The 27,878-nt window shown below is 32.3% G+C and overlaps 1 protein-coding gene across 1 annotated transcript in view; it reads right to left on the reverse strand.

The window, feature by feature from the left end:
- The window catches only part of LOC145261202 (uncharacterized), a 751,089-nt gene that overhangs the window by 496,832 nt on the left and 226,379 nt on the right, over window positions 1-27,878 (reverse strand). Inside the window, exons 2-4 of the mRNA XM_080119542.1 lie at window positions 24,150-24,297; window positions 16,802-16,967; window positions 15,162-15,310 (exon numbers count right to left, since the gene is read on the reverse strand). Of these exons, the coding sequence (XP_079975668.1) occupies window positions 15,162-15,310; window positions 16,802-16,967; window positions 24,150-24,297 (463 nt within the window). The remainder of the gene's footprint in view (window positions 1-15,161; window positions 15,311-16,801; window positions 16,968-24,149; window positions 24,298-27,878) is intronic.

Raw genomic sequence — 27,878 nt, forward strand, 5'->3', positions numbered from 1 at the left:
ACAGTACATGAAATTACTATGCATTTTATAGATTTTAACTCGCATATGTACAACTATGTGTGTGTGTGTGTATATATATATATATATATATATATATATATATAACGCAGAACAAAAGAGGAAGTAAAAATAAGCCGAATTTTCGTTTTAAAGAATAATTATTTAAAAGAAAAAAGAAATAGTAACCCAGGAGAATAACTTATTCTTTTACTAAGAATCATGTCTCTTAGCTGAGCTTTCTTTGAAGATTATCAATAAATGCCCATATATTACTACACTGTCGGACGAGATTAACTATTTTTTAATAATGTGTAGCGAAGTATTTTTGTCTAAAGCGAATTATATCAAATGAAAATTGGCTAATCAGAATCAAAGTTTGATTTTTAAGCTTAAATGATATTTAGGTCCAACTTTTACAATCCGGGCAACATTTTTTAAAACCTAAATAGAATAGAAAAAAAATATATATATCTATACATATATATATATATATATATATATATATATATATATATTAAAGACTATTTTGTATGACTTTCTGATTCCTGTCGACGTCTTGTTAAAAAGGGCAAAGAACATTTTTTTTTTTTTTTTTTTTTTTTTTTTTAAATGTCGGCACATGTAGCTAATAGCTTTCAAAGAAACAATCTAGAACACCCAGAGTCAGGTCGGTGTTGCTGTTTGAGCCAATATGCGAAATCGGCAATAAGAGCACTGCATCACTGAAGGTCTCCAATGCGGTATTTATGATTATTTTTTTCCCCAGTTTTCTAGTTCATTCGTAACATGTAAATAGAAAGAAAAGTTTGTTAAAACAACAAACAAATGACTTCAGCAAAATATCCGAGATCTGTGTTCAGTGTTTATGAAAATGTTTCAGCTGATTTCTAGTATTCGTCTTACAAGGAGATTTTCCGCAAATTAAACCCATGTTAATACCTTTTTATCATAGAAATCAAAATAATTTTACTACTAAAAAAAAAAAAAAAAAAAAAAAAAAAAAAAAGGAAAACAGGAAAAAAAGAAAAAAAAGGAAAAAAACAGGAAAAAATAAGAAAAGAAAAAAAGCAATCATAACATTTGGAAAATAATGCAAGTCACCGTTTACTTGTCTTTTTAGGAGGACAAACTAAAACAAGAGATTGGATTTTAGTGCAAAGGATATTGAGTTCCCCAAATAGATATTCCCAATTAGCAAAAAAATAATTGTAAAAAATTTGTCCCAGCTGAGAAGGATCTTTCTGACCGAGGACAGAACAGATATAGCCTGATCACAGAAATCAAAAGACAAGTATATATTTAAAAAAAAATTACGACATCTCTAAAAATGATCACCAAATTCCAGTTGAACATCTATAAGATTGTCTATACGACGATAAAATATCCCATAGTTCAGTTTTAGTATAAAAGTCACAAGTAATTTTATGGTTTAATTTATTTCTGCAGCCGTTTTAAAGCTACGGTAAAAATATGATTTTTGAAGTATTTCCGTTTTTTTTTTTTTTTTTTTTTTTTGTGAATTTATGTTACCCTTATAAGTTTGTGTGCACCAGTGTTTTCTTTTATCCAGATTTAACATTGTCTACATATAATGCATTACATATTCTGATAGAATTAGTGCAAACGATTTATTGATGTTATTTTTGTATATCAACAATTTGCTTTATCTGGTTGTGCATATAATTTTTGTATTGCATTATATTGCATTGTGTTACAATGTAATGTAACACAATACAATGTAATGTATTTCATTCTATATCGAATTCCATTGTATCACATTTGTTACACTGCATTGTATGGTATTACATTGTATTGTCTCATTTTATTGTGTTGTATTACATAGTGTTGTATTACAGTGTTGTATTACATAATGTTACATTGTATTGTGCTACATTTCATTATTTTGTATTACATTGTTAACTTGCACAAAATTAACATTGTTATTAACAAAAAAGAAAAAACTCAAATAAAAAAATGCACAAAAATCCACACACTGTACAAATCTATCTACAGATCTACGAAAACGTATACGACAAACGCTGATGCATGTCATCAAATATGTGCGCAAACAAACAGACGCAGCGACTTCAAAGATGTGCGTGCTTCAGAAATCACATGCTTTTTTATGTAGCCAAGGAGCAGTGTGTAAGAAATTAGTATTAAAATAAATAAATGACACATTTCAAAGATTTGAGTGGATAGATGTGAAAATGTCAAACGATGAAGAGGAGTCGAAAATCTGAATCGCTGATAATTATGGCATAGAATTAATGGATAAAATAATTTCGTTTTTGAATTTTTTTTAGACAAGGATTGTTTACATTATTTAGACTAATGTTCTCATCTTGGATGTTGTGAGAATAATATCCAAGATGAGCACGCTACTCCAAATAATTCAAATATAAAACGAAACATTCTGGAAAATAATTTTACTAAAATAAGTTCATTCTTTAGTTGTTTAGTAGGATTCAAGGGAAATAAACCCTGAAAATACTAGCATTATACAGTTTTTATTAACTGTAATAAGTTATGTCATCAGTTACTTGTCTTGAATAAGAACTCTTAAACAATTTTACTAAAATGAGTTTATTCTCTTGTTGCCAAGCATGATTCAGGAGAGACAACTTGAATATAATTCAAGGGAAACAACTCCTGAATATACTGAGCAAACACCTTTTATTATTTCTGTGTTATTGTAAAATGAATAGAGCTACATAAGTTAAGATTGGCCATCAAGTTGTATATTATTAGTTGTAAAAAAAAAAAAAAAAAAAGTTGGTAAATTTTCAGATTAGGTTCACCGCCACAATTTTCTTTTAAATGACAACTTTAGGTTTTCGACTATGCTGAAGACGAAAATCGCATTGAAATTTTGCAGAAATAAGTAGTTATCGAAATATAAAAAGTTGTATTATGCATTGTATTCTTTGGCGGCCATCTTTTTTACCTGCGTGCAATGTCAGTCATAGATGAGTAGATTTGTTTATGGCGCACGCATAAAAAAGATGGCCGCTAAAGAATACGATGCATAATACAACTTTTTATATCTCGATAACTATTAATTTCCGCAAAATTTCAATGCGATTTTCGTATTCAGCATATTCGAAAACCTATTCAAATAGTCATTTAAAAGAAAATTGTGGAGGTGAACCTAATCTAAAAAAATACCAAGGATTCTACCAGGAGGTTGTACGCTCGATTCCTGGAAGAGACATAATTAAAAAAACTCGGAAAAAAACAATGAACTGATACAATATGGAGCAAGAATAGAAAATAAGTGAATATTTGAAATGGTGAAAGCGTAGCTAAGTATGAAAAGAGTCACGCTGAGAAAAATGCAACAAAGATGAAGACAACAGAGGAAAGCATGTAAATAAAATGATCGTTCATGACAAACGAATATTATGGGTACTGAACTTGGATGACACGCAAGCATATATGAAAACGTAAATTGCACTGTTCGTTATGAATACAAGACAAACATTCATTTTAACTTAGCATGAACCTGATCAAAGGACGAATATTCTAGTAATATAGTATATATAGATTTATAAAAGGTGTATATGGAGGAGCCATAAAAGTATTATTTGGAATCTCCGGACCATAAAGTTGAATATTTTTGTTGTTGAAATAAATGAAACAAATTTAAAGGATTCGGAAAAGTCCTTGGGATATTTTTAATACTTACATAAAATTCAGAATAATCTGTTAAAATTTATTAACAATATATAATATATACGCATGTGTGTGTTTTTCTCTTTGATTTCGTCATCAAAAGAGATAATCAGTTGGATTTTGGAAACCGTTGGCGTCGGTCACAAAAAGTTAGGATGCGATCTTACCTCAACTTACGAATCAAAAAAAAAAAAAAAAAAAAAAAAAAAGTTTATTAGGAAAAAAAATGTTCCTTCAAATTGAAAGGAACAAATTTATATTTTTATATATAAAAAAGTGCAGTTTGTCTATTTTATTCCAGCAGGACAATATCTACCATGAATGACAATGAAACTCCTGCAACTAATGATGCCAAAACGTCACATCAACCCCTTGATTTAAAGGGGATGTATCTATTGTTTTATTGTGTTTAACATACATAGAGCTGATTGCTGTGCTCAGGACGTAACAGCTCTTTCAGAGACGTCCCCACAGTGTGAACAAACCAATATACTCTCCCCAGTAAACGATTCTGTTACATCAAGGCCCTGGGTAGGGGGCACTCAAAGATAAGGGTTAAGGAGAATGACAGATAAACTCAATTGATGGGTTGTAGAGGAGTGTGATGAGATCAGATATTTTTTCATGTGTATTACCAAAAGGATTATTTTCCTTGCAGCAATGCCACCTGACAGATACCAACATGCAATGCACATTTTCTTTCTGCAAACAAATTAAATCAAAATGTATTGGAAAAGTGCATTAAGCCATGTAAGAGAGCATTTAGATAACATGTATATCTATATACTCAACTGTTCTGCATCTACCAACCCAAAAACTCTCATCTGTTCTTTAAATGTGACCAAACCAACAAAGCCTCCTGTTCTACACAGATGTCTATATTATCTTTCTATTTTAATCATTGTAGTACTAACACTTATTTGTCCAGCGTTTCTATTTTGTCCAGATTAGTTCTCCAACAAGCAATTGTCTCATTTCAACCAAACTAGTTTAATCCAGGTACTTTTGAGACTCCACGTGGTCACTTGTTTGCTATGTCTATATTAGTTATGTTTACTGTGCCTCTATCATCGTTAAATCTGTTTTTCTTATAGCTACAAAAATACATTTTTGACGTGTTTTCTTATTTCGTCCAGTTACGTTTTTATGAGTACAGTTTCTTTAAAAATTTTTTAACAGTTTATATCAAATTACAATGTATCGTTAAAAATAGCAAAGTGCAACAAACCATGTAATAGATCATTTAGAAGATGTGCACATCTATATATCAAACTGCTTTACATTTACTAACCCGAGAACTCTCATCCGTTCTTCCAACATGACCAAACCAACAAAGTCTGTTCTTTCCTTATATCTTTTTTTCTTTTAAATCATTCTAATGACAACTCATTTCCTGCCGATTGACTCTCCTACCTCAACTGTTGTATAACTAATCCAATTTATTGGCAAATAATAGCACAAATCTATGTAACAAGACCATTATAAGATGGGTACATCTATATACCGCCTGATTGCTTTGACCAAGGCGACTTTAGTCTTGAATATGATAGAGATCATTACAACACTGGACAGGCTGTTCACACACAAAAAAAAAAAAAAAAAAAAAAACGACAGAGAATGCCACTTTTGTTAAGACAAAAGCTATTATATCACAGTTTTTCCTGGGTTTTATGAAGACTACGATTTGGCACTGAGAGGAACTTCTCAAAAAAAGAAAAAAAAATCTGGTTAATGATGTTTTGTCAGAAACTTGTACCCACATGTCCACTCCTGCTTAAGTGAAAGGTAATTATCTAAAGATGAGTGGCCATGATGCATTTAGCGCTGCATAGTCTTAAGAGTTAGTAGCACTAGTAGTAGCAGTGATAGAGCAATAAATGAAAGTAACAAAGATCAAATAAGGAAACAAACTGCGTCTTTTGCATTGTTTAGGAAAAAAAAAAAAAACAACAAAAACGAACTGTTACTTGACATGAAGAGAAATAAAGTATATGCAGAAGCAAGGCAATGCTTGCACAAGGTCTGGCAACCACGTAGCTAGCGTCCATGTCAGAGCAGGCATGTTGGAAAATGAATCTATACAATAAAAGTCAACGTACGTGTGTCTGCTTTATGTTATGACTAATCATGTATGGCAATTTAATTTTGTGAGCAAAGAATCTAAAAAAAATACTGACGATAAAGGAAAGAATAATCAAATCTGCAAATTACATTTTTATTTGCAAAGATTAAATTTGTCTTTTTCTTAGTTTCGTTTCAATGATTTAAAGTAGTGGATAAATAAAGGATTCAGTTCGAAATTCCTTACAGATTAGAGTTTAAGATACACTTAAAGATTTTATATATATATATATATATATATATATATATATATATAATTTTTTAGTCATTCAATGAATTTAAAAATTTATGACGTTAAATATTTGAGTTTCAGATCAAAAGAACTTTATTATTCTATGTAAGACAAAGAATACATTAGAAATATTTTAATTCCTTATCCTATAGGATTTTGATGTCTACCATCTCTTCAGTCTAACGTATTCTTTGTCTTACATAGAATAAAAATCTTGATTTGAAACTTAAACATTTCACGTCATAAATTTTTAAATTCATTGAATGACTAAAAATTTTATTTTTTTGCTCTATCTTGTATATCGAGCAATTCTTATTATGGTAGGTTAATACTTATAGAATATTACTGCCATTAATATCTTGTAAATCTTATCAGATTTCCATACCAGCTGATTGTTGGATAATTTTATTCTGAAGTGTGTGTGTGTGTGTATATATATATATATTATATATATATAAAAGAGATTTCAGAAAGGAGTCGATTTATTTATACTGACTGATTAAAAATACAATCTAATTGTATAATACTATCTGAAAGTTTAACAGTTTACAAAATCTTGTCACGAAATTTTATTCTTTAAAAAAAAAAAATAAAAAATAAAAAATAAAAAATAAAAATTAATAAAAAGAAATCTAAGAGCAATGATAATTTGATCTTTGCCAATTTTATTCTTTGATCTTTTTTTTTTTAACAAGTACAGATATGTGAATTTTTTCTGCAGAAGACTAAGAAAATATTTTATTACGATAGAATAACTATGCCCACTCCGAACTATTAACCTATAGCTGCATTGCTGACAGACCTGTGATAGAAATCGCCTTGACCAAAAGAGATAAAATAAACAATCAGAAAACCACGACAATGCAACTGCACATGTTTCATGCTTGTTTAAGACAACATTTATTGGAAGATTAGTAGGCAATGAAAGAGAACAACTACAGATAACAATAACACAGGAATGTTATAAGCAGATATAAGAATATATATATATATATATATATATATATATATATATTGCAGATAACACCCTTGGTATCGTCGATTTCAAATTCAAACAAAAGGAATCCAATAAGCAGATACTATATATGCATATAATGTTGCAGCAGATAATTATACCCTCCGTACCGTTGGTTTCAATCAAAACGAAAGAAAACCTATATTTCGTCACCTATATCGGACTCTTAAAAACTAAAAGAATTAAAAAAAAAAAAAAAAAAAAAAAAAAAAAAAAACGATAAGACTTATTTTTTTTTTTTTTTAATTTCATTTCATTTTAACTTTAATTTCTTTTAATAAAATAATTTCATTTTGTTCTTTCTTCATTTGGTTGTTCGAAACACTACTTTAATGTTAATCCTTAACTTCCCCGAGACCGGAAGAAAAAGAAAGGGTAGTCGGTAACCAATCAATCAATTATATATATAAAAAAAAAAAATTCCTCATTCCATCGCACATACATCAGAAAAACGGCCAGTTGAAACCTAATATTAAAAATAGAAAGGGGAACTGTAATATCGCAGTATAATACAACATGCGACACGACATTTCTAGAGACAAATATAAACAGAAGCTCAAGAGTCCGAAATAGGCGATCAAATATTGGCCATTTTGGGATTTGAAACCGACGGTAACGATGTTTTTTTCTGATCTTCTGTAACGTGTGTGTGTGTGTGTGTGTGTGTGTGTGTGTCCATAAGTTCCAGGTGCATCAACAAAAAATTAACTTTATTTGCATTTGTGATAGAAATAGTTGGTAAAAAAAATGTTATGTTTTAAGTATACTTATTGAATAATTCTTCACAAAATTTTCAATTTTTAGATAAATAATACCCCCCCCCCCCGAATATATTTGTTCCATGGCTTCAACTGAGGAAAACGTAAACTGTCCTTTGGTTAGCTGAACTGAAATCTACTATTGGTATGCAAAGAAAGTTTAGAATTGAATAATAAAAATCGCGTAGGAACACTATTACTACATGGATGAAAAAAAATGTAAAGAGAGGGTCTGTCCATAATAAGCCACAATCTGGAAAGCCATGTATCAGCGACGAATGTGTTTCATCCATTACTCTTTGTACTGATGATGATGGACATGTGGAAACATAAAATTTTAATAAAATCTTTAAAAATATAGCTTTACTTTCGTCTAATCCGTTTTACATTTTGTTTCTATCGCAAATGCAAGTAAGGTTATAGTTTTCTTTTTAAAGTACAAACTTTATGGACACCCTGTGATTATATATATATATATATATATATATATGTATATATATACACACACACACACACACGTTTTATTTTTTATTACCGTATCTTTCTGTTAAGTTTCAGCTACCCGGCCGTTTTTTTTTGGCCGTCTGTAGCTTCCTCAGACTTTTTACCGAAAAACCTTAAAAAATATAGCTATACTTTTGTCTAATCATTTTTCATTGTTTTTATCGCAAATGCAAATAAGATTAGTTTTCTTTTTAAAATATTATTTGGGTTCTGTAAAAAGTCTGAGGAAGCTACAGACGGCAAAAAAAAACAAAAAAAAAAACGGCCGGGGAGCTGAAACAACAAAGTAACTTAACAGAAAGATACGGTAATAAAAAATAAAACGCATATTTGCTCTACAACAGTATTGAGCACTTCAGTTTTTATTAATTACCATTTCCACTAATTTATATATATATATATATATATATATATATATATATATAAAAAGATAAATAGAAGGTACAGGTATAATATCATGTGCAACAGCAATATTTATTCTTTCAAATAATATACAATAATCAGACAATACATTTGTGGTTTCTAATAAGACAGTCTAAAACTTCGTTGCAGGCAAAAATGTCAATCTTGTGCTGTCGTCAATGGAATGCCTTGATTGATAACCGTGCGACATGGATATTGTTGAACGCAAGACATAATTGCAATGTATTCTTAAAAACCACAAACATATTTTATGTTTTATTGTATGATGTTTTAAAACAATAATATATCTTTTACAATAATTTTATTTAAAATTAAAAATGTAAAAGCTTTTTTTAATGGTACAATTAAAAAATATGTAAAAGCTTTTTTTTAATGACACAATTAAAAAATATGTAAAAGCTTTTTTTTAATGGTACAATTAAAAAAATATGCAGAAACTTTAAATGGTACAAATTAAAAAATGGTAATGTTTTAAAAAAAAATGAGTAAATACATTTCTTTTACAATAATTTTATTTTAAACTAAAAAATATTTAAGTTTTTAAAAAGGTACAAAATTTAAAAATTGGTTTTATATGCATACACACCATAAGGGTTAAACAAAAATATTTTTAAATAAAACAAAACATAGAATATCACAAGTTAGCCCAAATAAAAGCGTTAAAATGCTCGATCATATGTTCTACAAAATCTAATATAAATTATTTTACTTGAATACCATCCATTAGTGTCTGTTAGGAATACCCGGGTTTCATCAATGTGGTCATAATGTCAAAAAAAGGAACAATATCAAACACCCAAGTTCAACCAGTGACTCATTTTTAATCCCAAATTCGAAACCTTTGATACCAAAAGGGAAATAGCGAATCTCTGATGACTATCCAGATTTTATCTTAAATTCAAGATGGACATATGTTAAGGACACTACGTCAATAGTGATTAGGTTAGCTAGGGCGGATTTCGGCAAGGGTCACACTGAGTGCATGATAATAATCTAGTTCTACAAAACAGAACAATTTCCAGGGTTGAATTAAGGATGGCTGACAACTGATGTTAAAACAAAACGAAAGGTCAGATTAGATAGACAAAACAGATACGAGTCCAAGTTGGTGAATGACGTCACATTTTTCGAGCTGAGGTTTTCAAGTTAGTCTCTCAGTGAAGAACGTTAGTCTCTCTCTCTCTCGGGTTAATTTTCTCCAAAAAGAAAACCTTTAAGAACTCACAGCGAACGTCTTTTACTTTCCAATGAAAAGTGAAATTCGTATAAAAAGGAAGTAATAAAAGCGAGAGAAAAGAGATCCACATAAATACCCACCGATATAAAGACTTAATTCATTATTAAAAATATTACATTTTATGATGAAATCTGGGTATCCTCAAAAGACACTAATGTATAATATTTAAATAAAATAATATTTCAGAATTATTATTTTCGTATATCAGGTTTTGCAATAAGTAGGATTAAAAAAAAAAAAAAAATTACATGAACAATTTCTTTTCAAGAAATACCATTATTTTAATCGAGATTCGATACGAAAACGAATTCATTTAAAAAAAAAAAAAAAAAAGAAATTTTGCAATAATCCATTTTCATCTGACAACGTCAGAAAAATTAATTTTAGAAAAAAAAAAAAAAAAAGCATAGATTTTTTTTATGTCACGTGACATGTTTCACGAGAAAAAAAATATTAAAAGGTTAAATGAGCAATTTTAACATAACTGGATACATTCAAATAGTTTAATTGAAAATTATACTTTTTCCAAAATACCTGATCCATTGACAACAAAAATCAAGCTGAAATAAAAGTTATATTAGCATCACAGTATCCGATCCCCACTACCTTTACTACAACTGCTTCTAATATGAGAGTGGGCTGAAAAGCTCATGGGGGTAGAGGAGGTAACTGAAGTAGGGATAAAAAAGCTGAAAGCTTTAGAGGCTGATTATAAAAGAATGTGCAAAGTATTTAAAGATTCTTAAGCTTATTATCAAAGAGTAATAGAGGGGCTGAAATGTTCATAGATTGAATATAACGGAGTGATGTAAGGGCTGAAAGATTGATAAGCTAAATATGAAAGAATGATGTAAGGGCTGAAAATCAAGAATTGATGGCAGAATCGAAAGGGTAACAGAGGGATGCTGATTATGAATCATCTTTCAGCTGTGAACTCTTGTATAGATGCATTAAACAAACATTTAATAGACACATTGTGTCCTAGCCAAACTGAAATCTCACCGATCTATAAAAAGGGAAAGATTAAATATTTACTTAATCCTGCGTTAGTCCCATGGAGTGTTTTGTTACCCCAATTTTGCTTACGTGCTCATAATTCCTAGTTGGCAACTTATTTCTTTTTCTCCCTCCCTGTACTCTCCTGACTCAGTAAGGGTATAGCACAGTTGTATCTTAGTTTTCCTTGGAGGTGAATCAGATTCAAAGGTAATTTTTATGTAATGAACTCCTATTCATTTTTCTTGCTATTTCAATTTCTGGAAACATTTTGTGTTCATCATAGATATTAAAAAATAACAAACTGGTGTATCCGGTGAGTATTTATAAACAAATGGGATCTAAATCTAAGACTTAGAAGTTTTTCCTTAGTTTTATAATTTATTTTATTGTATTTTATATTGATTTAGGCTGTCAAAAAGTCACTGAAGAGTAAAAAAAATATTTGTAATTTTGCTATTAATGATTGTTTTTTTTCTCTTTTTCAGATATTTTACAGATAATATTTTGGAACTTAATTATGGATAAGTATAGCGTTGAACAACGTCCGCAAGTTGTTTGACTCAAAAAGCTTATTGACGGCATTTTCATGTAAGAGATAGCCCAAGTCACAACACAATTCGAAACATATGTTAACACCAACCCCTGCAAGAATTTAAAGAAAGCATCAGGAACAAAATAAGGGAGTTAAATCGCAATCCAGAGATTCCACAATTTGTCATGAATAATGTTTTGGAAAAAGCACAAATATGAGAAGCTGAAAATGGGCAACATTTAACAGGCATTATTTTTCATATAAAGATTGTTTGAATTTTGCATTTAAAAAAAATGATTCCTATGTCTTAGATTCTTTATTTTCGATGATATCTTTCTGTAATTTTAACACAATCTGACTAAGTTCAAACCCCTTCAGTGACTTTTTGGACACCCTGTATCAACAATATACAAGTGATTCAAACTGATCAACAGGGACTGTAAATATATCCTGAACCAGCAGGATAATTATATTTTACAAAATAACAATAAACATTTTTATATTGGGTGTATAAACATCCCATGGGACAAACCATGTTTGGAACACCCAGGTAACTAACGCAGTGCTAAACCCTCAAGAAGGCAAAGTGAGACACACGGTCGTTTTTTGTTTTTAAGCAGAAGAATTCAGTTCCCCAAAATGAGGCACTTTCGATCAGGAACAAAAATATGCCAGAGTCACATCATAACAAATGAGAGCGACTAAGATGATAATAAACCCAACTATTCTTTTAAAGGAGAAGGTAATGCCCAGGTGGATTTGCTTTTACAGTAGTAAAATTAGACACAGGGTCAGTTTATATTGGCAATTCAGCTCACCAAAATTTGCACTTCAATTCAGTTGTTAAAATAGCCTGGTTCCTATTTACAATGCCTCCCTACGGGACAGAGTTAGACACCAGGGTCGTTTTTTAACGTGGAGAAAAGGAACAAAAATAAATATTGTCTCAGTCGTGAAGGATTTCTCCTCCACTGACAGAACAAGAAATTGAAGTGCAGCATCTGAAGAACAGATACTACACTTTGATCTTGTCCCGAAGGCCAAAAATAATGCATCTGGAAGGAGGAGATGAAATAGATTATATCATTCACTGGCACCAAAAGAACGTAATAGTTAAATTTTGTACATTTTCCAAAGAGGTCAGTACTAGGGTTAGGAATTGCTGATTTCTTCTATATCAGTTTATTTGGATTGAAAGGAGTTATTATTGGTAGTTATTAATAAGTGTTGCAATGAATGCGCACAAGATTTCACAGTATGAGCATCACTGATTTATCGTCAACTAATATAAACTTTCAGCCCTTGCTCCATTTCTTTATAGTAAATCTCCGAAACTTCCAGTTCTTGCATTATTCCTTCATAGTCAGCCTCTGAAACTCAACTATGGAAACATTTATTGATAGTAAGTCTAAATATTTTAGTACTTGAATCATTTTTCCATAATCACCCCATGAACCTTTCAGCCCTTCTACTGTTCCTCTATATTCAGCGTATGAACCTTTCAGCCCTTCATTATTCCTCTAGCCTATAAATCTTTCAGGCCTTCATAGTCAGCCTATGGAATTTCAGGCCCTTGTATCATGCCTTTGTAGTTAGTCTATAAATTTATTTGCAAGAAACATTAAAATATTGCTGGCAGCACTCATTGATATTTTTAAAGTAATATAATGTATTATGAGGTTGTTATGCTTACTTCTTATAGGAAATACAAACCTTTAAGTTAACTCAAACAAAGGTAGTTTATAAAATTTGCGTTCACTTTGGCACCATTTTGTAGAAATCAAAGTTAAGACGCAGAATTCTAGTTTGTTGACTATTTTAAAGATCAGATTTTAGTTCGAGAAAATAGAAGCTGGTTTTAGATTTCTGAAAAATGTAGATAAACTGATATTTTATTAATATCACAAATTTATAACATACTGTATAAAATGATATGCATACCGATAGCACATTTTTAAAATGTTCTGTGACTGAAGTCATGTATCTCCCTCACACAGTGGGATGAGGTGACACAAGGGTCAGAAAGTTGGATTTGAAAAGCTAGCGCCCAAGAGAAAGAGCGCTGCTGCCTAAAAAAAAATACAAAAAACTGCTTAAGCAGCTCTGTCAGCATTCCCTCAGGCGATTAGCAATAAACTAATCCCTTCTTAAAGAGAGGGAGGACAAAGTCTGGGAGGGTAGACCTCCTAGAATTGCACAGAACCACAGAATCCCCTCAGCCAACAGCAAACATGCCATCAACAATGGCCTAGAGTCAGTTGGCTTTGGTGCCAAGGGGGAAAAAAAAACAACCGATGGCTAAAAACCATCGGTGACTGAAACAGTCAGCAAAAATCCTTTGAAAACAATAGGTTCATAATACTTTATTTGAAGGATATTGATGTAGAATCCTGTGTTTGACATACTGACACGCCATATGTGTTACATATAGAAAAAGGGTACTTGTACAGTTTAATCAAGACATTAAAAAATGAAAATATCGATACATACAATATATATTGTATGTATCCGTTATGGAATGAAGTTCTCTGAAAAAAAAAAAAAAAAAAAATTAGTAGTTTTTGTTTTACAGCGAAAAAAATTGTTATGATACCGAGCAAAAGGTTCGATTTTTAAGAAAAGCTCGCAATAAAGATGGGGAGGGAGTGCCGGCTCTTTAAACAGAGTTATCTCCCCGTGACGTTTCTAAACGCTCTCATAAAAACGTTTTTCCGCTGTAAAAAAAAAAAAAAAAAAAAAAAAAAAAAAAAACCTACTCGATCAAATTAGGTGAAATTTTCTTTGAGATCTTCAGTTCAAAACGGATACGTACAATATAACTTTTTTTTCGATATTTTCATTTTTAATGTCTTGATTAAACTGTACAAGTGCCAGAAAAAGATTTCATGTCTAAAAGTTTTGCATACCACAACAAAGCAACTGTAGACTTTTTAAAGTTAACTTGGATTTTTAAAAACATTAATTTTTTTTTACAAAAGAGTTACCACTTATCAAGGCCCGGAGGCCACTTGAGGATAAGGATTAATGATTGTACAGTAGTCATTGGGACAATAGCATAGTAATCGTTAATAGAAATTTTATATAATTTGATTATTTAACTTGTTTATGTTAGAACTTGTTTACATTGGACTTTAAGATTACCATATTGTAGTCAGCTGGAAAGCAGGCTAGTGGAACAGAGTTCCACAAGCGGGCAGTTTTTGGAAAGAAGCTTTGTTCATGGTATCCATCTTTAGATTTACCCACAGATAGAAAGTGGGGGGAAACTATTGATAGTGGTTTTAGTTAGATTAGTGCCTTTTGTGAAAGTTTGGCAAGGGGGAGGACTCTCAGACGAGCACTTGCCATGTTTGTACGTAATTACTAGGGCTGTGATAACATTCTTTTCATTGTTTTGACTCTTTAGTATATAGCCGTTAATATACTATGTTTTTATATAGACGGATATGATTCTCATTTGATTAAGTGTGTCTGTGTCGGATATATACTGGAGAGTCAAAATAATGAAAAGAATATTCTATTGTCACAGCCCTAGTTATTACAGAAGAATAATCAGACAGGGATTTTTTCCTTGGTATAACATCGTCAGGACTTAGCAAGACATCCAATAAATAGAAATGAAATGTCAGTAGTTTATACAAAAGAAAATCGAAAAATTGACTCACCACCAAGTGACTTGAAACTGAATCCTTCATCAGACACCCTAAAATTTCCAAGACGTCCAGTTTGCAGTTGGGTAGCAAGGAGACTTCTAATAACGTTTTCATTCATGGTTTCTCTGGTACCCAAATCCAAGGAAACAATGGCACCTTGACTGAAAAATGGTTAACAAAAAGAATTTAAAACATTCTTTTGCAATAAAATAATTTGTGGAGTTATCCTTTCTTTTCTTTTTACACACACACACACACACACACACACACAGTTTGAATTTGTCGCCATCTCAAATTTTAACGTAATGACGTCATTTCGTCATTTCTAGCAAACTTTTCATGTTGAAATGAAGTCGAAAAATATTTTGTGTTCATTTTTTTAAATGTTTTTAACTACACGTAAAGGGGGGGGGGAGGGAACACTTATTTTAATAGTATTTTAGATGCATCCTTAATTATATTTAGTGCTTTTAGTAGCGCTCTGAAAAACTTTTTTTTTCCAATGATCACTTCATTTCTTTTCTAGTGGGAAGAATTAGAAAAGTGATTAGTAGTGCTCTCGAGGCCTCCTTCTTTATAGAAGTGCCCAATATCCTAGATAAAACCATGATCTAAAGTGCTTAATGTCCTGGAACAGATAACCCAAAAGTGAGTTTTTTTTATTTTTTTTTTTAAATTCTTCACAAACAATGAATTTCCCTTCTTGAAGGGGGAACCTTCACATACATTGATTTCTGAGAATTTCGACTGAAGTAAAACAAAATAAGATGTATATGCACTATATATATATATATATATATATATATATACATACACTTTCTCTCCATGTAGTAGCTTGCTTCAGTCTTGAAAGACTATAGATACCCACTGTAAAGGTGCCTGCATGTGGAATTTTTGTGGCAAAACTTAGACAATCTCTAACCACACCTTTCCCGGAGTCAGCATTGTTAAATAGCAGTGGCAAGTGATACACACACACACGTATGTGTGTGCGTTACAAACAGAAAAAGCTTTCACATGTCTATATTAAGTTAATCTGGAATTAACTAAGATTTATCAGACAGGGACTTTTCCTAGGTATAACACCGGAAGGATTCAACAAGATTTCCAATAAATAGAAATCAAATGACATATATATATATATATATATATATATATATATATATATATATATATATATAACTACTTAATTTACTCACATAAAATTAATATACAAAAGTATAGATTTATGCGTAAGCTTTAAGTATTTACTTCAAAAGTGCTCAATACGTAGGTAGAGCTAGTTAGTAAGTTATAAAATGTGTATGGCGATTAAACTACACTGAATATTCCGCGTTTCATCCACTTTAGGATTCTTCAGGCTTATGCGCATAAGCCTGAAGAATCCTAAAGTGGATGAAATGTGGAATATTCAGTGTAGCTTAATCGTCACATACAATTTATAACTTACTATATATATATATATATATATATATATATATATATATATATATATATATATATATATATAAACACATGTATATGCATATGTTTATATAAGCATTATTTTATGAACACTGCACTTCATTTAAAATTCTTGTATAAAAAAAAAACTAATAATTTTAATATATGGAGAAGAATAAATATTTGAATTAAAAAAAAAAAGTACTTACTCTTTACGTTCGTACTGATAGACACTGACATGAACTGCCTTGTTGAAGAGTGATGAGATGGCCGAACTGATGTCAGAGGAAACTTGTTGGAAGTTTGCACTGTTTCTATCTGATAATCCATCTTTATCTGGCAAGTATGTTACATACAAGTGTATTCTGTAAAAGTCTGAAAACAAAAAGAAAAGAGTATCATAAATGTTTTGTTTTTTTTATTCATTTAGCCTCTTCAAATTTAAGCTTCCATTTATGTATTTTTTCAAATTTATTTAAGTTTTAAAGACTTAAATTTGAAAGCTAAATTAATTATAAAAAGGCAATTTAAAAGGCTTTTTAAAAATTTAACCTTTTAAATTACTAATTAGCCTTTAAACTTTTTTTTAGCCTTTTAAAATTATTTTATATCAGAATGGTTATAGTTCTTTGTGGGCTTTCTCAAAGTCACAATGCTGTGGATGAAGAATCGGTTGTGTGTGCATGTTTGGTATCATGCACATTTACTTTGTCCAACATCTTTCAATTGAAAATTATTCAATAAAATCGAAATTAAAAAACAGTTAAACAGATGCACACTCAAACAAAACCAATTCGCCTAAAATATCAATGGACTTTAGATGATGTAGAATTATTTCTCCTAGGAAACTCCTCCGATATCCTGGCACTAAGTGAAACTAACCTTATATCTCCTTAAACGAACTTAACGTGCGTTGTTATCTCCCACTTTACCATAAGAACTCAGACACATGCACGAACTGAGTATATTTGTAAAACTCTTCCCTTAGAGAATTCAAACTAAAATGAGATAATCAGTTCTACATGTGCTTTAAACTAACCTTGCAACAGTGAGTTACTTATATATTCTCAAACGTTCTCCCTCGACACATGGCTGTATCCAAATCAACTAGGTTTCTAACAGCATAGATGCAGCACTCTTCCTACATTCTAGCACCCAAGTACACGTATTTAGTGACTATGTCCAGCACAGTAATTGGCTTGGTTTCTGTAGTTATACAGACGCAGCTGGTCACATCAAACAGCTTTTCTATATCCCCTTGTTAAAATGTTTTTGACTACTAATGAGGGTATCACACTAATGATATGGAAAATCTTATAACTATGGTTAGGACAATCAACCAATGAGAAGCCTCTAAAATCATTATAAAAATATTGAATTTTGAATTCAAGTCAGTTCGCTGTCAACCTCCATCTTGAACGGCTGAACCACTGCTTATCGTGACCGCATCGATTCTTCACCGATCTAATGCCACCACCTTTATTCTAAAGAATTACTCAACACTCGAGATCGCGATTACATTAATTCTTCGCCAATTTGTTTTACTACTGCCATCTTTGTCCAACATAATGGCTCAACATTTAACACTGCCATACATTCCCAACCAGTTTCTCCATATCAGAATCAGCAAACCTCACTTATAGACCTATATCGGATCGCAGTTCCCAAGGACTGTGTGAAAAATGTCCATAGCCCACTCAGGAATGCTGACCACTGTGATATTGGTAGACATCACCCTAAACTCTCGACTCCAAGTTGAAGAACCATTGCCCAGAATGGCAAACTACTTTAAGAGGGCTGACTGAAAAGCCATCAGGAATCGCAGAGATGCTTCATGGAATAGGTCTTTTCTCTTCCTGCAAAACAGTGTGCAAATGCGGTTACTGAATAGTTCAAAGCAGCAATTGAAGCACATGTTCCCACACAGAAGTTTTATAGAATCTTCCAGTCTACTGATTTGGTTCTATTTAAACAATTGCTATTTCTCAAAGGTAGTATATATTCTGCAGATTTATTTGACAAGTATCACAAACAGAACAAAGCTTATAGACGCTAGAAATAATTGTAAGCGTGAAATAGCTGCAGCCAAAACAAAGCATACTGAAGTCACCAGAATACGCATTGACTCTCAGAAAAAAAACAAAGCTCACAATTTCTGGAAAATTTATAACAGTGTAGTAAATAATAGGCAATCTAAAATTCCTCACTACCCAACAACGGCAATCAAGGGGGCTAACCTGCTTGCACGGTGGTTCGCCTCCAACTTCACTTCGGACCAAACAAACCACTCCCTCCCAAATTTTACTTTGTGGACAAAAGCTACACTCGATCTGAAAATCACCCCTTCTCATGAATGTGATATCATAAAAAACCTAGACATCTCGAAAGCATGTTGACCTGGTCTTAAATGCTTCCCTGACTGCTAGAAAATTGCTTTAGTTGTTCCAGTTTTTAAAACCCTGATGTAAGAACTGATTTTCTCAAATATCGCCTGATTAGCCTCCTTTCTCTCTTTGCTAAAGATTTTTGAGTCCTTAATCAACCAAACACTAGACCATCAACTTATGGATACTAAACTTCTTTCCGACTGACAGTATGGATTTAGGAAAACTAGTTCTTCTGCAGATATCCTAATTGTAAACTCTGAATGTATATAACATGCATTGGATACGGTAGGGGAGGCTAGTGTATTAGCCCTAGATATATCTAATGGTTTTGACATGATCTAGGAGGATCTGACCAAACATCTTATGAAAATTAAATATATTATTATAGACGAATACTTAATATAATAAACTCCTTAATCCCGGTTGTCATCGATGGTCATACATCAAAACATGATAGAAATGTGGGTGTACCATAGGGATCGATCCTTGGACATTTATTATTCCTAATATTGATAAATAACCACCCTGATAAAATTGTTTCTAGGAGTATGTTTGCTGATGACACCACACTATAACAAGGGGAAAATGAATGGACACATATCTAAGGCAATGGCTGAAACCTTAGAGGACGACATCCAGTCTAGTGGAATGGGGATGTAAATGGATGGTAATATTCAATGCTACCAAGACTAAGCTCTTTTCGTTTAACAATTACAAGAAACCTCAACCACTGATTGCCATGAGTACTATGCTACCTGAAAGATCTTCATTCAAACTCCAAATTCTTAACATTCACAGGCAACACAGATTAAAGAAAAAAATACATTGAGGACATTGTCTAGGCTGCTGTGAAAAAGGTGGGCTCTACCGTGCTAGAAAATATCTCTACAAAGACACCATTCACTTATGCATGGAGTATTATTGCCATATATGGGTTAGTGCGTCTGCCACTAGTCTCTCACTCTTAGTCAGTCCAAAACCCTCTCCTGCCTGTCAACCAAACTCCAATCTATCCCATCGCTGAAATGTTACATCCCTGTGCCCGTTTTACAAGTATTTTAATGGAATTTGTTCCAACAAACTGGAAGCAGTTTTACCCCCTTAATGTAAATACTAATTAACCCTACAAGCAGCAAAATTCCACCCGTACATTTTAGAGATCCTTAGATGCTGGAAAGCTTTTTACTTTTAATAGTCTCCCCCCCCTTCAAACTGTTAGACTTTGGGATTCTCCTTGGAATCCCTGCTTCCCTGACTTCGACGATAGTGAATGATCACAAGACTTCAAAGTTAGTTAGACGATATCTTTAGCTTGAGAAATGAGAGGCTTAGCTTAGTAGTAAAAAAATGCTAACGACGAAACCTCAGTGACACACAACCACATACACGTGTTCAACAAGTCGGTTTTTCATGTTAAATGGGTGAAAAGTGACAGATTTGCCTGACTAGAAAAATTTCAGTAACCAAAACCTTAAAGACATTCTCGAAATTACTATGTAATTTCAAATTATATTTTGGAATTTAGATAAGAATTAATAATTTGTGTTATTTGGATTATGGTTCTCATCACAACGACCCATGGCGCAACGGATATAAGTGCTAAGTATACACAGTTCTATGACAGTTTTCTTGAGGTTAATGGTTTAATTCTCAGTACAGTCGATACTAAGAATACAATTACAAATTACTGAAGTATTTCTGCCTGGTCATGGCTGACCAAACGAGAGCAAGATACCATTGTAGATTAAATAAATTGTTCGACTAGAAATTCTATACAGATTTCAGAATTTAAATCTTGTCAAGCTCTTTCTCACATATGAAATAAAAATGCTAATGACAGGACCCCAACGACACATACATAATACGTGTTCAACAAGTCGTTTTTATAACAATGTCAATATCTGTATTATTTGGACTACTGTTCTCATCTTTGTTGTTCTCACATTTGTTTTGAAGGCTTACCTTAGAAGTAGAAATGTTAATGACGGGACCCCCAACGAGATACAGATCCCCCCCCCACACACACGTCACGTGTTCAGCAAGTTGCATTTAAACAATATTTTATTATCTCGGATGTTATTCTCACAATGTTTTCAGACGATGTAATCTACAAGCTTCTCTCACTGTATCGTGTCCAACTCGGGAATCTTTCTATCAAACTCAAGAATCTGAACTGAATTTCGAACAGATCCTTTTATTTAATCCACTACGGCAGTTCGTTCTCGTTCCGTCACCAACAATCGAGTTGAAGTCTCAAGTAATTCGTAATTGTATTACTAGTATCGCTGCATTGAGGATTGAACCTTCAACTTTCAGAAGTCTTAGAAGTAGAAAAATGCTAATGATGGAACCCGAACCAGACCGCCCACCCCCAACACGTCACGTGCTCAGCAAGTGATGTTTATACAATGTCTCTGTATTATTTGGATTATCTTTTTATTTTTTTTATTTTTTGACTGAGGTCAAAAGTAGATTATGTTCATTCAATTCCATTTATCTTTGACGATCTCATTGAAATTTTTTTTAATTGAAAGCCATGTTTAATTTCCGATGGGTAGTTAATCTGTATAAGTTCTGAGAGATGAAAAAGTTTTCGGTGGATAGCTGATCCGTATAAGTCTTGGATTTAAAAATTTTGCAGACAAAAAGCAAAGATCTTTCTCATGTGGTCGCGAAAATATGTACAGGAATTCTAAAAGATCCAATATTTTTATGGAGCAATTCTGATTGGTTGTTAGCAGACCGTGGCTCCATTTGATTGGTCAGTTCCTATCACGAGTGTCTATAAGTAGAACCTTCCAATTTTCTTTAATTATAACCTCCATTTATATAAATAAAATATTGCAACACTTAGACTCCCTCTTCTTAACTACTTATATTATCTGCTGTAACTACCTTTTATGATTAGACCTAACACGAAACTTGATGGAAATCATCCCACATCTTCATAGATTATCTTTAAGGACCTGGAATGTGGATTGATACCTTACCCTCGGATACAAACTGTTTCACTTTCTAGTTAAAGTCATGTTAGTACCATGAATCTAAAATTGAGAAAATCATGATTGGAATGTGTTAACATTATGTTCCATTTTTAGATAAACACGGCATCGGGTCAAATTCGGTCGCCATCTTGTTTTATTCACATAATATTGCCACTTTTCAAGCGTTTTTCTCAAGTTTACATGCGTGTTACTAAATGGTTAGGCAAAACCAGTAAAACGTATGCTACCCATAATCTCATACTCAACTATAGATATTTTTAGTGAGTGAATTTCTATAGCTTGATAATTAACCATTTTTATTAGTTTACCCTACCCTTTATTTACTTGAAACTTGACTCAAATAGTAAATGGGATCAAGAGACAAATCACGTTCCATTCCTCATTACAACTGTTGCTAGCAGAGGCAACACGTTTCACGGTAACTACTTGCCAGGAAAGAAAATGAATTAGACGCTTCATGCTGCTGTAATGAGTTTTATTCAACCTGGAACACTACAAAAGGAAGAAATAGATAACATTCAATAAAAGAGAAAGGAAAAAAATTTAACAGAAAGGTAAACATAAAAAGGAATTGGATAAATTCAAAAAAGAGGGTAAATTATAATTACAGTGTTCCCTGTGGCGACTCCAGTGAGAACGTTTCGCGGGTTTAATAATTAAATATCTTTCTTTTACAAGCTCAAAGCTGATCAGCGCAGGAATGCAGCGTAACTCCCCGTTTGCCCAATCATACATCATGTCTCAGGCGAGTTGAGCTGCCGATGAAGTAAATAATAAGCTTGAACCCAAACTTTGTCTTTCTTTCGTGCTTGAATCCAGGACTGCCAGCACGCAACTTAACGAACACACACAACAGTCTCAATTTCTTTCTAGTAATATAAAAAGCAATGAACACTCTTCAATAACCTTTAATTAAGAGAATATAATTAATATAATTAAGCGGAGTTTCGATACGGTATTTCAGACCCATGCGACGCATGGCACTAAAACTGTCGACATCGGAACTCTTCTATATTTCAGCTAAAGAGACTCCTTTGCTCTACAGAAACTCTTAATATTCATGAACATTCTATTGCTGTAATCCTCTGTTCTTAAGCACATAAAATATCTCGTGTGAATGTATGGCTCTTAGTCTTTATTTGTTTTGTTCTTTTTGTCTAAGATGTCTCATCTTTCTCCAATTATGGACACCCCGAAAGGTAACCTTCCAAACTGGTAATTATCTAAGATGGTAACGCCCCTAACGAAGAGCACTTCGCCATATGCCTCTGCTAGAAGTAGTTAGAATGAGAAATAGAACGTTATTTGTCCCTTGATCCCATTTCCTGTTTGAGTCAAGTCCCGCAGTAAATAAGTCACAGTACAAACTGATGAAAAGTTTAAATTATCGAGTTATAGAAACTTTTCCAACAACTAGCTATTTACATTAAATATCCGATAAAAAATGTATATAATAATAATAATCTATATAAATAAAACATGTATGTGTGTGTGCAAAATATTGACCAACTAAACTCAAACTACTGGTCATAAGACTCTGAAATTAGCAGGAAATAGTAATCATACACCAAGGATGATTTATAATGCGGAAAATGTTTGTCTTGATGAATAATGCATACAGAAATATGTCGGCATGTTGAAATGCAAAATGTTAATTTTAAATTGCCGACATTTCTATTAGTTTGCGCATGCGTAAACTAATCATAGCTAAAAGTGGTTTAATTTTATAACTATCTGTCAGGTTAGCTCAAACAGTAGGAAATGTGGCTGGAGCGCTAAATGTTTTGGTTTCGATTCTACCTGATGGCACCAACATCTTTAAAACTTTGGAAATTAGTACTATATATATATATATATCTATATCTATATCTATATATATTCATATTCAATAGAGACTTGGTTCTGTAAATACATATATATATCTACTGTTTTATTTATATAGATTATTATTATATACATTTTTATCGGTTCTGTAAATAATACGAAATCTGCACGAATTTAAATATATTTAAGCGTATTTTACGACCGGTAAGGTCGCGCCCCCCTCCCTCTCTGCTAGCAATATATAACTCATGGAAAAGTATAATATATGTATCAATTATATCAGCTGAAACTTAATACATCATAATATACATTGAAAAATAATCTTTAAAATAATACTTTACCTGGATATACGCGTACATCCGTTCGACCACTGCCTTCATCACCTGAGCCAGCATCATTTAAAAGGTCTTCGTCGTCTATAAATGTTGTTACTACCTTGCTTTTTTGCATAAGGTTAAAATCGAGGTCATCAAATTCAAATTCATTTTCCTGAAAAATAAAAATGGAACATTTTTAATACGCAAATCATTTCTAAAATATCTACTTAATTTACCTTTAACTAGTGGGACCTGTAGAAATTCTACAGTAGCGTCTTTCATGTGTAATATATTGCTACTGGGCATTATGGACATTCAGCATGAATGGTGACCTCGCAATATTATTGTAGCTCTTTTGTTAAAGCTGTAAAAGTATTTTTTATAAGTAATCCCGTTAAGGTAGTGTCAGAATATATCTGGTTATGGTTTATCTCCAATATCCTTATAGGAGTCTGGGACTTATTTCCGTTGTATGGACGCCTGGCATGAACGGAAACCCCACAATATCATTAAACCATCTTTAGACAGAACAGATATTACCCTTGGATCCTAGTCAGAAGAAAAAGTATATTTTAGTTTCACATACGGCCCAAAAGCGACATTATTTTTGCGTCTTTGATGATCGTATATTAAATTAGCGTAGTTTTGTTTTTATAAAATAATTTCTATCCAGAGATACAAATTCGCTGCCATTATCATGATAGTCAAAGGAGATAACTATTTATGAAATTGTAGCTTGACTCCTTATGATGCCGACAGTAGTGACGAATTTGCATCTCCAGACAAAAGTTGAATTTATTAAAACCTAGCGGAGGTACCCGGCGTTGCCTGGGTGTTTGGAGGTGTGTGCGTGTGTGTGTGTAAGGGGGGGATAAAGTAAAGAATAAACGAAGTAATAACCCTGTTATATATAAGAACGATGTCAAACTTCTTATAAAACCGGAAAAAAAAGCGAACAAACGTAATACTTAAAAAAAAAAAATCGGAGAAACAAAGAAAAAATATGGGGAAATGATGAACCTGTTTGGAAAAAAAACCCCAGCGTAAAGAAAAAAAAGAAAAATGGTATAAATAACCCTTCGATTCAGTTAAGTCCATGGTGCGTTCTACACAATAGAAAGCATAGAACGAAAAGGAATGTTAAAATTCCATTCCAGTTTTTTTAAGCAACTACAAAACGAAATAAAACGAAAATGATGTTTTATGTTTGTTTTATTAAAAAAAAAAAAAAAAAAAAATTGAAAAGATTTTTTTTTTTAGTTTGTAGTAAAACCTGGAATCAAAGGTTGTGGTGCGTTTCACCCAATAGGAAGCATAGAATGGAAAGGCACGGTAAAATTCCATTCCAGTTTTTTTAAGCAACTACGAAGTAAAGTAAAACCCAAACCGGCGTTCCTTCATAAATGTCCCGTGTGAACGATCCCGGAAACGATGTAAGTGGTGGTGGGGGAAGGATGAATTAATTAGAGCAAAAAGATTTTATTACTTCCATTGATTTTAATGGATTGTGGCAGTTAACTCTTAGCAGGAAAATATAGGAATCTACGATTATCGAGGAAGTGGAGGGGTAATATGACTAAGACACCTCAGATATTGTGCTGCAGTTTGTGCATATTACATTTGCATGAAATGTCTTGATTTTTAATCCTATTAAGGTCAAAATAATAGGGGAAAAATTAGTTCATTTTACATATATATAATAAAGGGATAGAATACTATTTTATCAATTTACATAAATTTTGGCGACGTTTTCCCTTCACAAATAAGTACATCATACAGGTTTCTTGCTATTTTTATTCAACAAAATTTTATTTAGGTGTAAAACTAGAGAACACTAAAATATTTTAAAAGTCATACTTTTCGTTTAAAACAATGTTTTATAATTTGGAATAAATTTTTGATAACATTTTATGCAACAAGCAATAAATCAAAGGGTTTATAGAATCCTGGTTCAATAAGCACAAAATAAAAATAAATAAAATAAAACAAAAAATTTAAAAAAGCAAGCAAATACTTTGCAAAAATAACGATTTGATTGGATACAAATCTTAATATCTTATATTATTCAATCAAGGCGAGATATCTCTACAAAGCTACACAACAGTTGCTAAAATATAAATTTGCTTTTATGAAGCGCTCTTGGTAAAGTCAGTGGACATAGTTGATGCCAATCTTATCTTGTACTTTCGGGGAGAGACCTCTTTCTAACATGTCTGATCTCCGATTGCACTTCAGCAAGACTACACAAAGACTATACGGACGTGAAACAATAGTCCGTTGATTGAAATCAAGTAGAAATTTCTTCAACCACGTCGAACCCCTAACAACATCTCGCGAAAATACTAGACTAGAACTGTGAACCAGACGGCTAGAGAATGCTCCCTTCCTACTGGTATAGCTATTATCACTTCTGAGGTATTCATTCCCAGGTCAGTAGCACCCTGGCTCCAGTGAAGAACATTCAATAGGTATAGGGCGATCAAAAGTTGCTATGGCTAGATAGAGTAACAAAACTGATCAAACCATTTGCAAATGTGGAGTAGAGGACTATACAGGGCATCTACTGCCCAACCAGTGCAGCCTGAAAGGTTTCTAGAGTACAACACTAATGCAAAGGACTGCTTAAAAAAGTGGGGGAAACTTATATGACCGCATGCTTTAAAGAAACAATACGAGAGAAAGCATATGTAATATGCATGACGTCACAGTCACATGGATTCTTGCTGAGTATATTTTTGCCCAACTTACCTTGATAATGTAAGGTTTTCTAATTACCAGTTTTTATTTTTTATTGCAAGGAAAAAATGGGACTATAATTATAAGACAGGAGTAATTGTCTATTGCAGTAATTTTGCATTTGGTGTTTGGTTTATGGCTTATCAACCATTTTGGAGAATTTTTTAAAACCAAAGCGTTTTTGTTTGACTTGTTTAACAGCACATTAATATTGTTTTTATATTTAATGCTAATTAAACTATAATTGACTTGTACTTGGATCAGTTTATGCTGGAGGTGTACTTAACAAGCACACATAAATTATAGCACATCTTTTATCATTGCGTTTCATTGTCTGCAGTCCATGGCAGCAGCAATGATAATTTTAACACTTTCTAATCATCAGTTTTTATTTCAAAGAATAAAGCGGGACTACAACAATATACAGCTTCATTTTGTTTGACAAACTTTTTTTTTTTAATATTTAATTGTAATCCAACTACAGTTGACTTGTATTTCTATCTGCTTATGTTGGAGGTGTGCGTTTGGTTGTTTACAGTCCGTGGAAGCAATAGTGATAATCTTAAACGATTTCCTTGTCCAACTTGTGACAGCTATTTCCGTGTATTGTTTGACTGTTATGAGCCAGGTTTTCAACATTTTCATCATCTGTTGGGGAACCACAGCTCTATGTACGAGTTTGCTTTCTTCAGATTGGAGGGCATGACTTGGCTAAGGAAGATGTGTAGTTGCAGGTAATGTGTGGCAACAACGCCAGACTGACATTGGAGATTCTTTCCAATTGCCTGATCTAATCCAGTTGACAAAAAAAAAAAAAAAGTTGTGTTCAAATACCCGCAATATATTCAAATCCGCAGTGGCCAAATTTTACTTTTATAAAGAAGGATCGTATGTGCCTGCACATGATAAATCCAAACTCGTGATTCAATAACGGCCTAAAAATGATGTTAGGTGATGGAACAATCCAATTCTATGCCAATGGCATTTGTTGACACGGGGCTTTAAGATGACCATGAT

This window comes from Euprymna scolopes, chromosome 37, assembly GCF_053919585.1.
Source record: "Euprymna scolopes isolate OS-2025 chromosome 37, ASM5391958v1, whole genome shotgun sequence".
NCBI lineage: Eukaryota > Metazoa > Mollusca > Cephalopoda > Sepiida > Sepiolidae > Euprymna > Euprymna scolopes.